Source organism: Gymnodraco acuticeps, unplaced genomic scaffold (assembly GCF_902827175.1).
Source record: "Gymnodraco acuticeps unplaced genomic scaffold, fGymAcu1.1, whole genome shotgun sequence".
NCBI classification, from domain to species: Eukaryota; Metazoa; Chordata; class Actinopteri; order Perciformes; family Bathydraconidae; genus Gymnodraco; species Gymnodraco acuticeps.
The window spans coordinates 13,103,138-13,119,698 of NW_022990238.1; the positions used below are offsets into that span (position 1 = coordinate 13,103,138).

The 16,561-nt window shown below is 37.6% G+C and overlaps 1 protein-coding gene across 1 annotated transcript; it reads right to left on the bottom strand.

Annotated features, from left to right (window-relative positions):
* Positions 1-153: 153 nt before the first annotated feature.
* grap2a (GRB2 related adaptor protein 2a) lies at positions 154-14,296 on the bottom strand. Its single transcript, XM_034220322.1, has 8 exons — positions 14,027-14,296; positions 7,982-8,129; positions 7,722-7,813; positions 7,287-7,406; positions 4,616-4,805; positions 3,956-4,048; positions 2,327-2,443; positions 154-972 (listed from the first exon to the last, which is right to left on the bottom strand). Exons 2-8 carry the CDS (start codon positions 8,057-8,059, stop codon positions 793-795), a joined length of 870 nt encoding a protein of 289 aa, XP_034076213.1. The 5' UTR covers positions 8,060-8,129; positions 14,027-14,296; the 3' UTR covers positions 154-792.
* Between the last annotated feature and the right edge of the window lie 2,265 nt (positions 14,297-16,561).

Sequence of the window (16,561 nt, forward strand, 5' to 3'; positions counted from 1 at the left end):
CGTCCTAATAAACATACTGAAGCTGCTGCTATTGATGTGAGCATATAATTGCAGTATTTTTCCATAATTTAATTCATACATACAAGGTTTTTTTTAATCATATAAAGAAACACTTTCTTGCCATATCGTTTAAATAAAAGTACCATAGGAAGCTTTTATTGTAAAGGCTAACTTTTATTACTTCTGGTTTTATTTTTGGCTGGTTCAGACAACCCTCACAGAGACACGAAATATCACTTAATAATTACCTCGATAAAAACATTTCAGGTTTCTATATAAATAATTAAAACAATAAAACAAATCTAATAATAATAATTTGAAAACAACAATGCTTTAAAGGAGGAGTTTCTTTACAGAATTGTTGTGGTTTTCCTTTGTATTTCCACAGAAGTACCTCATGACTCAGATTATTAAATTAAAGCCTCAAATCAGTGATAAGAACAATTTTATTGCGAGGAAATTACACATCTATCATAAGTATTCAAACCTCTTGGAAATCAACTGAACTAATACAAAAACAAACGTTATGTGGTACAAAATGTGACTACACTTACAACACAAGCAGACACAGTTCATCAGCAGACCGGCCAACAAACATTTGGCTGGTTTTGGAAAGTTCATTGGGGTGTCTGTGACCTTTTAGATGTATGAATAGTATCTGAAAACAGTAACTGACTCACATTCCTTGATGAACTTGAAGTGCTGAGGTTAAATAAGTCAGTTAGTCAGCAGCTGCAGAGCGAGTCTGTGAATGCGTGCAGGCTCAGTAAGTGCTTCGCCTGTGGCGTTTTCTCAAAGCTGCGTTGTGTAATTGGCAGGAAACAGCCCGCTTTTCCCCCGCAGCTTTCCTCTCCACCACGACGGGTCAGAGCGATCCAACACCTCAATGATGTCGCCCGTGCTGAAACCCAGTTCATCTTCTTCTTCTGCGTTGAAGTCGTACAGCGCCTTGACCTGCATCGTGGACGCCCTCTAAGGGGCAGAAGAAATGTTAAATGTTGGTGTTAAATATCAGTTTAAAGGTCACCGATCATGCTATTTTTAGGCAGATCTCAGATATATAAAAATATATAAAAAACATGTCTATGAAGTGTTTTGCTCAAAATACCAAACAGATCACCCATTCTAGCCATGCCTCATATCCCTCTATTTCACTTCCTGTTTCAACAGTGGTGATTTTATGTATAAAGCATTTTTTTTAAAAGATTTTTTTTTTTAAAGGAGAGGGCTGAGCTCATGCGGGACCCGGCAGCTACTGTCTAAACTAAATACTGCCGTGATGAAACGCCATATCATGGATTATCAAGGATTATCTCTGAAACAGTTTGGAGCTCAAAGGCTTTCTCTCTTGCCGGTTATACCACAAGGTGAGTTCCTTTTTACTTCCTGCTTCTTCACACACATGCTCTCCAGTACAGGTTAGCTCTGAGTGTTAGCGATGCTAATGTAATCACCGACCATATTACGTCCAAAACAGTCAGGCATTGTTTCTGATGGCAATGTTTCTGATTGGGCCGTGGGTCCACATTTCAGATATTACGTCATATCGGACGCAAATCTAGATCAGCTCTGTTGTAGCCCCGGTTTTAGAGATGTGGGTACGGAGGAAAAGAGAGAGGGTTTTATTTTCTGACGCTGCGTGAGTTCCCTGACACACCGGGGACACATCTTAATGTATAAAAGACATCAAAAAGTGCATTTTGCATGATAGGTCCCCTGAAATGTCCTGTTTAAAGTGTTAACCATTATTTATGATTAAAATTAATTTTCAGTGAATAGAAATATGTGCTGTTTATGTTACAAATAACTTACATTTGTGATATAAAATAGTTTTCCCTGTAATTAACATGCATTTTTTTCAGGTGAGTTTTAATTTCTCAATGCAGTTTAAAACTAGGTAAATAGTTAGTGTATTATTAAGGTATGTAACATATGTATGTTACTTTCTTTCTGCGATATATGTATTTTAATTGGTGCCTATCTGCTTTTTAGGAAATTATAAGTGTTATTAGTTGTATTTAGAGAATTTGTTGATGGTGCACTTCAGCCTCTTGTGGCCAAAATGAGTTTTATAAGGGTTAGGGTTAGAAAAACAAGTTTTCACTCAGTTACACTTTAGTTACTGCTTGAATGATGAAACAATAAAACTCAACAAGTTAGTTTTATTATCTATGAATGATTCAAGTCAGCATCGATGACAAAATCCTAGAGAAAACACTCTATAGGTTTTGTTAAGGAGTTTAAGTCAAAAAGTTATTTGATGATAAGGTTCTGCGTAATTCTGTTTGTAACTGTTTGATTTTCACAAATAAAGAGAGGGGCTGACCTGAGGAGGGGGCAAGGTTTCAGATGCGCGATGGGGAGGAAAGCCAGCTCTGACGGGGCTGCTTCTTCCTGTGTGACCGATGGTGTGAGCTCGCTCCTCCAGACCCGCTCTCTTAGCCTGGAACAGAAAGGAAAAAAACACTTTAGCTGACTGTGCACTCAAACAGACAAGTAACAACTGATTCATAATTATCAACAATCATAGTATTCGTTCTGACTTGTGTTCCAAGCTTTATGTGAAGACTCAAATGCACTCACTGGTAAAGGAAAGGTAAGGTTAAACTTGAACAGGTGTTTATTGCAAATTAATTACAGCCACACGGAATAAGTGTAACTATCAAGTGCTAACAAGTTCTAAACCTGTTGCGATCCAAACCGGCATGCTTCCAAAGATCTAATCATAGTTCATAAACTATTTTTGGCCATGTCTGCTAGTATTGGCCATGTTTCATACTGTCGTGTTTTCACTCGTTATGGAAATATCGGAAAGTCGACTGCTGAATCAGCTGATCAGACACGCGAGGTAAATGCAGAGGTGGGATGTAACTAAGTACATTTACTCAAGTACTGTATTTTCTTTAGATCATTTTTACTTTACTTGAATATTATATTTCCATGTTATGCTACTTGGTACTTCTACTCCACTACAATTTAGAGGTAAATCATGTACTTTTACTCCACTACTTTTTATTTAACACCTTTAGTTACTTCGCAGATTTGGATGATTTTAACTATATTCAACACTTAAATAAGACTTTAGTTACGCCTGGAGTAACAATCACAAGCTACCCTATAATTGACAGATTGCAAAATAAGTACTTACGTTTGCTACTTTAAGTATATTTTGATGATAATGCTTTTCTACTTTTACTAAAGTTACCTTTTGAATGCAGGACTTTTACTTGTAACAGAGTATTCATACACTCTGGTACTTCTACTACTAATGTTTGTAATGTTTGCTACGTTTGTGCAACTGAGGATGTTTTATCAAATGCTGTTGTTTGCGATACTTAAACATTAGCATAAACATATGTTAATAGAACAAGGCTGAGGAAACATCTGACTATTAAGGTTTGAGAAGCAGAAGGCTGACACATACATGTAAAGACAGAAATCCAGCAAGGCTTCAACCTGCATATCTCTTGACATGACGGTCACCTAAAAAATCATGTTCCTGTACAACGTAGTTGACAATGCAGATCGCATACTCATTTACGCTTTGAGGGAAATGTATTTTCTTTCAGGTCACATTTGTTTTCTGATGTCTCCTGAATACGTGAAAGCCCACATTGGATGAATGGATGGGCCAAACGTATTTTCACCCAAGTGAGCAATGTTCGTTTCCCATGTAAAATGAGATGTCAACATTGACATGTTAACTTATGTATTGTTAACAAACTTGTATCATGTATGTTTCGGAAGTTTCCGATGGGGAACTTAAGCCATTATCTATGCTCTTTTTAAAGCCACCAGACTCTATTGACAAACAAATTCCTTTTAGATGCTGCCCTGCCTTTGTTTGAGTTATTGTGTTGTTTTCATGAATCCAGACTAACCTTTTAAAAAAAACAGTGTAATAAAAGCGTACATTCCAAATGAACACATAAGGAAGCAAAAGTAAAGTGTGTACCAGCTGGTTGTGAGGCTGGTCTGAAGCTCTGCGCGTTGAAGCAACGATGGCTGCCGCCGTGTTACGTTGTTCAGGCAAACTTCCCCTCTTCACCTAAAGGAAGGAAACAGACCGTGACTTACAGGAACTACAGTATAAGCTGTCATTTCTATTTCATGTGAACGCCCTGTGGACAACAAGGAAGGAAGCAAAAACATTTGAACTCATTTCAAATGATTCAGAAATGTAGGATATCATAATGTTTAATATGTCTTTAACTTCCAAGAAATAAAATGAAACTGAGAAAATAGAGTGCAAATGTACCAGGAATACATACATACAAAACCAAAAAATGTGATCATGATCATTTTTACAGTTTTTAGTAAGTTAGTTTCTTCTCTTTTTTTGTTGTTGTTAATTTCTTATTATTTTTCAAGTGAGTTTTTTGGCTCTTACCATTGTGTTTGTTAATATGGGGAAAAAGCATGGTTATACCATGTTTAGTTCTCTATCTTTGGTTTAATTTGACCAACCACATTTTTAACAAGAAACCCAGGTGCCCAGGTGCAATAGTTCACTGTGGTGTGACCTTTTCATGGCTTTGAAATCTGCTTTTAGCAAGTTTACTGAACTATTGAAAATCAAATCTAAGCCCCTGTGTGAAACTGAACTGTCTCTTACCGCCGTTGGCGTGGGGGGGCTCTTACTGTCCGAGCTGCCGTCTTTGAGGTATATCTCCCTGGTCTTAGAGATGGAGGTGGACTTGTAAAACTCCACCAGCTTGTTTAACGAGGTGAACTTCTCCGACCACAGGAAGTACTGCCCTTTGTTGTCTTTCATCACTTTGAAGTGCTGAACATCACTCTCATGCCTAGGGGGAAATAAAGCATGGACACAGAAACACAGAGTAAAGTGCAAAGCCACATTAAGACACTTACTGTACAAGGTCCTTTAACAATCACTTTAAATAAATACTTCATTGAAGAACATGTTGCTTTCTTGCTTTCATGTTGAAAGAAGAATCCAAAAACTCACACAGAATTCGTGGAGCATTCCTGTTTAAGAAATGCGTGTTTTTGAGAAGTATTGAGCATACAACTGGATAAATGACACTTAGATTTGTTTTTGAATCTAGAAAAACAACATTTTCTTCAAGAATTCAAAGTAGCGCTGGGTAAGTATTTGATAAACAGAAATGTAGTGAGAAGTGTTGCTTTAAAAATATTTCAAGGAAGGACTAGGCTTCTTGTGCACCAACATTCCAGAGGTTCAGCTGTTTCCTCGGCTGGATTGTCCTCTGCTGGTCAAAGGACAAAACTACAACCTCAAAATTCACTGGCCGAATCCTTATCTTAACACAAAATCCCTAAAAAACTCAAGAGGTCTGAACTTTCCTAGATTTCCAACAACCGACCTCCAAGCATTCCAGGTGCAATATGTAAGAACTATATGTCAAAAAACAACTGCTTTTAACTCTTGTTGTCCTGTTGTTTGTTTGCTCTTATCATTGTGTTCTGTTGTACTCTTGGTATCATTAATCATGGAAGTCCTGAGCATAAAAAAGCAACCATCAGAGAGTAGAGTTAAAGAAAGCCGTACAGTGTGCAGATCTTTTTCTCTGGTGGTCTGAATATCTGCAGACACTCATAGGTAAACTAACTCAACTTGTTTACTGTGATGCTCCTGCAGCTGTCTCCTTCTGTAAATATGTAAGAGTCTTGCAGAGTTTGCAGCATGTAAGTGAAGCAAAGAAGGCGAGAAAATGAGTCAGAGTTGAACTCTTCTTTATATAATGATACGCGCAAAGGAAACATTGGGTTTACTGCTTCTGAGGGTTGAATTATGCTCAGTGGGAGTGATTGTGAGAGATCTTTTCTAACAGGCTTACATTTGATCCATTTAAATTATGTTGAGCCACAACATCTGTTCTTATTTGGTGTTTCTTGTACCGTCATACTTAGGACAATAATCTAAAAGTATATCTGCGACGAGCATTTCTTAAATATTCAGTTTTTATGAGAAACTTTATTTCTAATAAAATTAAATATATTGAAATATCTGGAATACTTTATTCCTAATAATATGAATTATATAGAAATAACAGTGGTCCAAAAGGACAATGAGAACAGATTTTGAAAATGTGGAAATTGATGGGTGAAGAAAATCTCAAATGTCTCTTTTTCTTCTTTTAGTTTTGATCATATATGTTTTTTAATTCATAAAAAGTATTTTTGGATATTTATTTTTTTGTAAGGCGTTTTAATGTGCATTTCTTGTATTTAAAATGCTATACAAAAACGGTGTATTATTATGAATATTAATATTATTATTAGCACAGAAAACAACAGGAAGCATACAGATGATATATATTTCTAGAGTGAAGCTTTCTTAAAGCTCTTTACTGATTACACAACAGTATGAACCTTTAACACTGGCATATCTTAAATGCCATGACACACTTACAATATTTCTGACTGCAGCTTTAAGGTTAAAGAAAAGGAAGTTGTTTTTTTGTTTCTAACTTTAGAAACCAACCTAAATCCACTTTTATCTGGATCTAAACAAGATTGCAAAGACAGGATTCCATTCGGATATACCTGTATCAGGTTTCCGCCGGTCAAGTGTTCGGAAATAATACATTTTACCGGACAAATTCGAAACTTACCGGTCATGTTTCAATAATAAGAATAATAAGAATTGTGTAGCAGAGTTTCCGTTAGCAGGTAATTACAGGACTATGACCGGTAATATATGCTGATGTTTAAAACTCAGTTAATGGGGCTCATTTTTATATTGCATCACTTTATAATCATCATTATTACATTCAAACAAACTACTTATAGTAGATGAAGTACATTATTCAAAAGTTTACATTATTTTTGGATAATAACACGGGAATAATACAATTCCTCTCTCCCGCTCTCTCTTCTGTATCAGACTCATGCAGCTCGCTGATCCAGTAATGAGTGACCCGACAGTGAAGAATAAACACGTTGCATATAGCTGTTTTATTGTCTTTTCGGACACCTTGAAAAGCTGCCAGACCGGTGAAGCCATTTTGGCGAGCTTCTTTTGCCGCACACAGAGAAAAGTCTCATGTATTTTGCTTCATCTGATCGGCTCTCCTGATCAACCTTTATAGAGAGCACCGATCAAACTATTAAGAGTGAATATCGGCCGATAATGATCGGCCGATCGATCGGAGCATCCCTAATTATTACTGGACATTTTGACCGGCAGGTTTTGAATTTACCGTTTTTTTATAAATGTTACCAGCTAAAAACCGGTAATTACCGGCTAACGGAAACCCTGATCTGTATATCCATTTTCAAAAGCAAGGGTCCTAACTCACTTGACAGAGATGGAGAAGTCTCCCGGGGAGCTCTGACACCCTCGGATCACAAAGTCTCCCACATCTTTGTAGCGGAGGATGTCCTCTGCAGCGTTACGACTGGCGTCCTCCTGAAACCACCTGAATGCACACGCACACGCACACACGCACACACACACACACACACAAGTACAAAATACAGTTTTGCACAAGTGGAGTTGACTGTTTACAGATAATTATGGCTGTAACTACTGAATATGTTCTAGATTAATCGATAAATAGTTCTTTAAAAAGTCATTAAAAAGTTTAAAATGTCCATCCAAGTTCCGAAAGTCTGCAGTGATGTCTTTAAGTGTTTAGCGAATATGAATGAATGAATATGAATTGGATGTCATCCCATATAAAGGTAACTCTTTTCCAGGTTAACTGTTTGTAACAGGATTTATTGTCTCTCACCTCGGTGTCTGGATCTCGATGTAGTTTTGTGGCACGAATCCTTCCAGCCCGTTCATCTCTGCTTTATACCAATCATCTTGTGGGCTTAAAACCTGATCAGAAAAATAATAATTAAAATAGAAAAATAAGAGCATTTACTGAAAGAAACAAAAACATAATATAAAAATGGCAGTATTATGCAGAAAGCTTCACAGTGCGGAGTATGAGGAAGTAAAAAAAATGTGAAGGTATATTGTTAAATTAATTAATCGTCCACTGACCTTAAGTATGTCTCCCTTTTTGAAGCTGAGCTCATCGTCTGCTGTTGCAGCAAAATCATATTTCCCTCTGGCCTCCATCAGGACCGGCTGTAGTATCCAAAAGGTAACGAAGAGAAGAAGGCGCAGAGACGAGATCAGCGATGAGTTTCTGTGCAGGGAGGAAGGATGAATGAAATTATACTTTCTCAATCAAGAATTGAATTGCTATCAAATACAGTTTCCAAAAAGTTAAACGTAATCAGAGTTGGGGGGGGGGGGGTTGCAATCTTTGTAAAAACTACTAATGTAATGTTGGACAGTACATGGTTAATGTTGCGTGACTATTGGTAGAATAAGTCTACTTTATATTTAAAAAGATCTTTCAAGCAATGATTTTCCTGATAAGCGTGATGCTTCAGAGTGCATGTTTGACAAAAGTATATATTCTTTTCTGAGACGTTTCTTTTTTTCTCTGAGATAAAACTTGCTGATTGTAAAGAGTAGTGATGTGTCGGTCGCGAACGAGACGATTCTTTTGAAAGGCTCTTTGGTACAAACGAGGGGAACCGAGTCGTGCTTGGTGAGAGCCGTTCTTTTTAACGTTCAATCGTTGGTCCGCACTGTCTGCCTGCTAAAATCCCCTCGCCTTTTAAAAAGCTTGATTTTGTTACCCAAACGTATTCTGTGAAGACCCGCCCCTACTCTGATTGGTAGGTTTCAGCACGAGGAGTGAGATGGGGTGGGTCTTAACGGAATATGCGAGAGAGAGAAGTCATAACAAGTGGTACAGGACAGGTAGACAACGTGTTTTTCGGATGGAAAATGAGTCAAAAGCGAAAACCCATCACTAGTAAAGAGTTATACTTAACGGCAGTGGTCACAAGATTATTTTTTAAGGAAGTCACAACATTCTTTTGAGTATTGAAAACAATTAATGGACGGGGACATTTTTGCAGCAAATACAGACATATTGCCTTTAACAAAGATTGCGTCTCCAGATATTTGGATATTGGACTGTGCCCTATTGTTTAGCCCTAAAAAGGGTCCAAAACAAACTATTAGGGTTATTAAAAGTGGTATAAGTTAAATTAAACACTTGAATCCTATAACAAAACATAACGGAGCTCATTTAAATGTAATCTAAGTAAACAAAGTACACATTCACAGGACTATATGCACTGTAAACACAGAAGCTATCACTTTTTTCAGACTTGAGTTTTTTAGGGCACTTATGTCCTCAAAATGTCATGACATGGAAACGACATGTAAAGCAACTGGAAAAAATCATTTGTAATCTATTTTTAAATTAGGAAGAATCACAAAAGCCACTTCTCATTTTGACTAACTGTTTACGGATAAACAAGCAGCAATGCAGAGGTTAGGACAACATTAGTGAAAATGTTATTCTCCAATTAAAAGAGATAGGCTTTTATAAAAGTCAGATTTTAAATTCAGTCAGAATTTGAATCTCACGACAGCAGTCAGTCTTACTAATTTAGGTTAGTTTCCCACAGATGTGAAAACAATTTTCACTATCTTTGTGGTTATGAAGTGAAGGATGTGGTGAAGTAAACTGAATCTACCATCGCTTCACTCGTGCAGCTGTAGAGGGCTCTGCAAGCTTGAAACTTCTTTCAACTCAAGTACCATAGGAGTAGATGTACTGCTGTGAAACACCTGGTGTATTCATTTCCCCATGTGACAAACAAACATCCCTCAATACAAAGATTCTACAAACAAAACTCTCAATGGTAAGATCTGTGGACGGATCTGCTGAAAGAATTCAAAAGAATGTTACTAATGGGCTGACTGTGTGTTGTAATAAAGCAAAATCAAATGAGCAAAATACCAGCTTGAATGAATAACTTCTGCTAATCACTGCCGGGGTTGATGTGGCTTTTAAATGTACTTAATGTGAACACATGACTTAATCATCAGCTAACGTAACAAAGCAACCGACAACTGATCATGCAGCGTAGTTTAGTTACAGCTAGCTTGCTAGTCCTATCTTGCTAGCATGCTAACAGATATTGCTAGCAAAATACTCTAATGAATATTTTAGTTGGTTAGCTTTTAATTTACTTCAACTAACATGATCCTTATTATAACATGTATTATGATATGGTTTGCTGACTTTATTCAACAATAAGTTATGTTACGGATTTTTACGTGCCGGGAGCGATGCAAGGCAGGTGTGGAAGTATAAATAACACACCAATCTCTTGTTTAATTTAAGATAGATTTAGCTATGGCCGAGAAAAAGAACAACACATGACTTTCTCCCAACAAGAGAACACTGTTTGTCCGGTGGAAATCTAAATATTTGTTATGGCAACCAGTGTCTTTATTTGAGTGACAGATATGAAAGAGTGAATGATACGCGGGCTGGATTCGAACCTAGGTCCTCCGCATGTGGACCAAGCTGCAGTCCATTGGCCTTCAGTATAACAAACTGAGCTAGGCCTATATGACGGCCTTAAGCTTACTCTTTTCGAACCAAAGCAGGATTTGTTTTCCTCAACCTAACCAAGTAGTTTTGTTGCCTAAGACCAAGAGTTGTTTGAATTTACAACGTCAACCGTGTGCGCAGGAATGAAAAGCTGAAACCAATAAAAAGTTTTTGATTTTTGTTGAAAAAGGACAATTGAATAGTGATAATTTGATTATAAGTAGGCTAGTTGCCAACTCATGTCTTCTGTAGACTGGGGATGTAAGGAAGTTGATCAATATATTTTTGAGTATATTAAAGAAGTGTTGCTTTCAGTGTTGCTTTTTAAGTTTCAGTATTTTAACTACAGAGATGTCTCTCTCATTTTGCACATCCATCTTAAACTGCACGGTCCATGAGGGCAGAAGTTATCCAGAGAACAGAAGCAGCTAAAACTCTTTCTTTTATTCCTTTTTTTCAGGCACAAACACAATGTTGTTCTGAATGTTTTTGCCTTCTTTTACAAATAGTGGAGGATGTTCAGATCCTTAACTTTAACATTATTAATAATGCATTTTTAATGTGAGTATTATTAGCTAAATTATTCATCGTAAATGGCTCCTGTGTGCTCCACAATATAACATACGATGTTATGTGATTGTTCATTAATGTGTACGGAGTGTTTCACTGTAATAGTTGGTCAAGGAAGAGCTAGTTCTGGTGAATTTATATACAGTTTGTTTGTATTTTTAAAACTGCCATGTCATAATAAATGTATTTTAAAATCTTAAGCTATCCAAGAGCCTGTTGTCTTAAAAAGTTAGTTTTTGATGTATCACAAATAAGTTTGTAATCAAAGTCTGCATAAGAGGAGGTCATGGACAATGGATTAATTCACTCATGTAACAAACACATTACTTACGTTACAAAACGATACATACTTATTTTCAGGGCCGCCCCTGGCCCCACGCAAAGTTATATGATGAGGCCCTCTGTGTCGCGAGCGTGGGGGGGGGGGTGCTAGCGGAGCGAAGAAACTGTGTCGCGCTTACACTGTAAGTGCCCCGCATTTGCGCTTCAGATGAGGCTCCCTACGGAAAATGAGGCTCCCTACGGAAGATTAAGCACCTCCGCAAAATGAAGCACCCTCCACAAGCTGAGGCCCCCTCCGCGAGGTGAGGCCCCACACAGTCTGCGTAGGGAGGGGCGGCCCTGCTTATTTTGGACGAGTAGTTGAGTTTCAATTCACACAACACTTACCACGTTGTGAAAAAACTGCAACCATAATAATATTACATTACATGTTACTTGTTAGTCGCTTTTATCCAAAGCGACTAACATACTCAATACTGTGGACAATCCCCACAGGAACAATTTGGGGTGAAGTGTCTCAGGGACACAAGGACATGCTGACTGCAGTGGGGTTTGAACCTGTGACCCCCTGATCTGAACACCAACGCTCTATCCACTGCGCCACATGCCTCCGTATAATTATATATAATAATATAATTATTATTATAATAAAAATAATGAAAAATTGCAGATTAAAATGTCTCAGGACCCGAGGGAATGTCTTTATAATGGTTGTTTTATCTGATCAAACCTGAAAACTAAGATAGATATCCATGTGAAAATTATGTTGAGGGAAAAACGTTGAATCAGCACCGTAGAATATTTAGAATCTTTGCTGTTACATTTTTTGTCGATCTTCTTATGAAATAATTATTTCAGCTGTAGTTTTTGGTAAGGTCAATAGACATATGGATTGTGTATTGTGGACTAGAATTTTGTGAAATGTTATAGGTCCCATGTCATGGCCATTTCTACTGATCATAATTCCATTGTTGAGGTCTACTAAAATAGATTTATATTGTGCAATTTTCCAAACTCACATTGGTTTCTCATACAGCATCTCTGTAAAGTATGTATTCACTCTCTGTCCTAAACGGCTTGATGGAGCTCCTGCCCCCCCCCCCCCTCCCTATGAGCCCAGTGGCCGTCTGCGAGACAGCGAAACCCAGCCCGAAACCAGCCCAAACATACACACCCGCCGTCTCAGGGAGGAGAAATCGGTGGAGCTACAGCTGAGAAAAGATTGAGTGTGTGTGTGTGAGGAAGTCCGCAGATTGGTCCATTTGGACCGATCAATGGACGTAACGTAACGGCTCCACGGATTGGTCCATTTGGGTATGAGCACGTCACTGTACCCAGGAACGAGGCGTTCTGGGGCAGCATAGACAGCTCTTTTCTGTGTTAGAGTTTTACTCGCTACAGGGTGTACTTTGAGGATTTGTGACTCTGCAGACCGTTTACATGCAGAAAAACCTTCATAACACACAAGGGGACGGGTAATAACCGGATAAGCATGACATGGGACCTTTAAAATAACTTAGACAAATAAAATCGGCAGATTGAAATCTCTACATATATTTTTGCAACCGCTAGGGGTCGCTCAAAAAAATGTATAACAAAATACGGAATTTGGTGGCCTTGGATCTTTTCCCGGTAAGAAAGGAGGTTAACCGGGAGTCTAAATAACCTGCATAATTATTCTCATCATCAAAACAAACGGACCAGTTGATTTAAAAACTTTTTTTTAAAACGCTGATTATTGGGACCCAGGGCGGACTTAGGATCCAGATTCCGATGACTAAATTCCTTTATCTGGTTGAAATAAATAGTTAAGAACGACCAAGATCTAACATGTGTATGGTCAAAATGTGGATGAAAACTGGATTTAAATTAAATTTATGACAGTGTCCGCTGGCAAACACTTACAACGAGGATACATGCTCAAAGGAGATGCAAAACCATTATTGGAAACCACATTAAACAATAAACTGTTGCCTAAAAAAAAAATGGTTTCTCTAAATAAAAGTGTGTATTTGAATCCCTAATTCATAGTTAGTTAGTTAGTTAGTTAGTTAGTTAGTTAGTTAGTTAGTTAGTTAGTTAGTTAGTTAGTTAGTTAGTTAGTTAGTTAGTTAGTTAGTTAGTTAGTTAGTTAGTTAGTTAGTTAGTTAGGGCATTGACCTCTAACCCTGAGCTCTGTGGTGGTAGAAAAGCATCGATCTCCATGGATTTAGACAGAAAAACTAAACATATATTAAGAACTAATGAGATTATCAAAGATTGTGTATTAGTATTGACATCATATCACTCAATCTTGCCCACCAACAAAAGCTTTCAAGCTACTTCCCTTAAATGACGGGGGTGAAAAACCATAAAAACATGCAGCTTGAAAACATACAATCCAAGCCAAGAGGGGAGATCCAGAAAATAGAGATGAAATAACGATTAAAATTAGTTCAGAAATGTAGATTTAACCTGGGTTTTACAAGTATAACATCCAAGATTGGCGTAAATGTGCATAACTGATATCACCTAAGTTGCCTAAAGCTAAATAAGTATGTGTAATGTTGTGTCTGCTGTCAGAGAGGGCTTCATCCAGTTACGAAATAATAATAATAATAATAAATAAGTCATTATTTAGTTTCAAGTAACGAAAGAGAAGTTGGAGATAGAGAGCAATAGAAAGAGGAAGAGAACTGAGCCGTAACTTAATTTCATTTTTTTTTTCACAAGGAAGTATGAGGTTAATACATTTTCAGATATTAAAACAGCATTGTTCAGCTTACCTTTCCTCCTCTCCGGAGAATACTTTGTGGTGACTTTTATTCTAAGGCTGGCCTCTTCTCCGTCCGAAGTGTGAACACAGAAGCATATTTGAATGTTTAAAACAGTTAGCACAAACAAACAAAAGTCCCGGTTTTGAGTGAGTGGCGTTTTGTTGCTCTGTTGTCTGGGTGAGGTTGCGTGAACACGATAATTTGTGTCTGCGTGTGTCTGCTCTGTGCGGTCTGATGATCGCCTCTGCTACAAGTACCAGCCACCGAGTGCGTTAAATGTCACTTCCGGCCTCACTTTCAAAATAAAAGTCAGGCCACTTGTTGCAGCATTTTTAAGCGAGTTTCATCCATCCATCCATCCATCCATCCATCCATCCATCTTCTCCCGCTTATCCGTGGTCGGGTCGCGGGGGTAGCAGTTCCAGCAGAGAGCCCCAAACTTTATTTTCCCTGGCGACATCAACCAGCTCTGACTGGGGGATCCCAAGGCGCTCCCAGGCCAGCGAAGAGATATAATCCCTCCACCTGGTCCTAGGTCTACCCCTCGCCCAAACGTTTTTAATTTTTAAGCGAGTTGAATATTTAAAGAAGTTTGATATCTCTTGCTTTAGCCTACAAACAATTGGTTGAATTTAATATATAAACACAAATTGTTGGGAAATAAAGGTTGCATTAGGTAATCAAATAATCTATTGAGGAAACCTTATCCGACACATTTTTAGGCAGGTATTGGAATTAAAACCTGTTTCAATCTATAGTTCTTTAATATTCTGGTACACTCTCACTCTCTCTCTTTGTGTCTGCATGTATATCATGAGTTGTTGTATTTATGTATTATTTTTCATTTTTAGACATTTTGTTAAAATCTTCAGCTTTGTTATCAATAAAACAAGACATTTGTTGGCTGGAAACAGTAATTTGTTAAATAATATTTTATATCTTGCATCTAGGCTATATCCTAAATATGTAAAATATATGAAAATAGTTCTGAGATAAAAGTTGGGTGAAGAAGCCCAATACTGTTAAATATTGTGTGTTTAGTTGACCTTGTGTTTTCCCTTTTATTTTGCAGAAATGTGCACAGTTTCCTGTCCCTCTCTGTTTCACTTCATGCAACTTCCCCTTCCTTTCCTAGTATTCTAACCACAGACCTTCCTCAGAGGACGCTTTATCAAGGGACGGTCACACATATACTGAGCACAGCTGCAACTGTGGTTTAGTTGCACGTTTCAAGAACACACACATGCAAAAGTAACCCTGACAAATTAAGCATCTTGTTCATCTAGATATGCATACTTCTTAAAAAGACTGCATTGTTACCTCAGCCAGATTTAAAACGGATCATACATATGTTCGTGTGTTCGTGTGTGTGTGTGTGTGTGTGTGTGTGTGTGTGTGTGTGTGTGTGTGTGTGTGGTGTGTGTGTGTGTGTGTGTGTCATCAGTTAGCCTGATGTATGACTGTATGATCAAGAACCTCTCGTGGTTGCGGTGATTTAACATGTTATGACAAATATATTTTTAGATATTTTCATAATTGACTGAATCCTCCCTGTCCGTCTGGAAAAGGCTCAATCTGATCAACAACTGCATCAGTAACAAAGACCTTAAAACCAGATTTCCCTAGTTTGTTGCTTGCCATTTTGGCCTTTATTGTAAGACATTTACAGTAAAGTCTGGTCTTATTTTGAACTGACGAATCAATTAATATCCCATATGTTGCGTTCCAGTAAAGTAAGGTAACATTTCAAATAGATAAATACTTGTTTTTGTCATTTTCAATGCCATCTTAAAAGGGAGCAGGGAGGGATTATCAAGTTAGATTTAACGTATCTTGTGAGAGGGAGATACATCTATTGAATGCACTTTTTCTAGTTTTATCATGCATTCAATTCTGAGTTCCACTGGCTGTACAGTAAATTGATGCATTCATTGACACAAAATGAATAAAATGGGCATCTGTTCTGTGAGCCCAGAACCTCAGGGGCCCAAAGGTGCTAGGTTCAGTATGTTTTTGGTGATAGGAATAAATTGAGAGCGACCCTAATGAGTTCTGCATTTGAATGTTAAGCCTGTCATGCCTTACAATACTTTTATTATTGGCATACCAACCTGACCACATGCAACATATTGAGTCAGGGAAGTTCCTGAGGAAGTCCCGTTTTTGCAGAGAAGCTTAACATCATGCTGCTCAGAGAGAGCAGTTTAATGTAGTGCATTTCTTGGATAAGTGCACTAATGTCTCTATCTATTGGAAATAACAGCAAATCTAATTTCCTGCAGAGCACTTTATTGCGTAATAAAATTATATTTATATAATTTGTCCCTGCTATACTCAACCTATGTGAACTTGAATCAGTGAGAGAGAAAATGTTTCAAAATATCATTTGAAACACAACAACACAGAAGGGTTATATTGAAAAAACTCTTCGAAGCTGGTTTAAAGACACTTGACCGCATGAACAAATGTACTTTCTCATGCATTCATATCTTTCAATCAATTGGAGGAATATGGACCAGCACTACTGTTTTAAAACAGTACAGC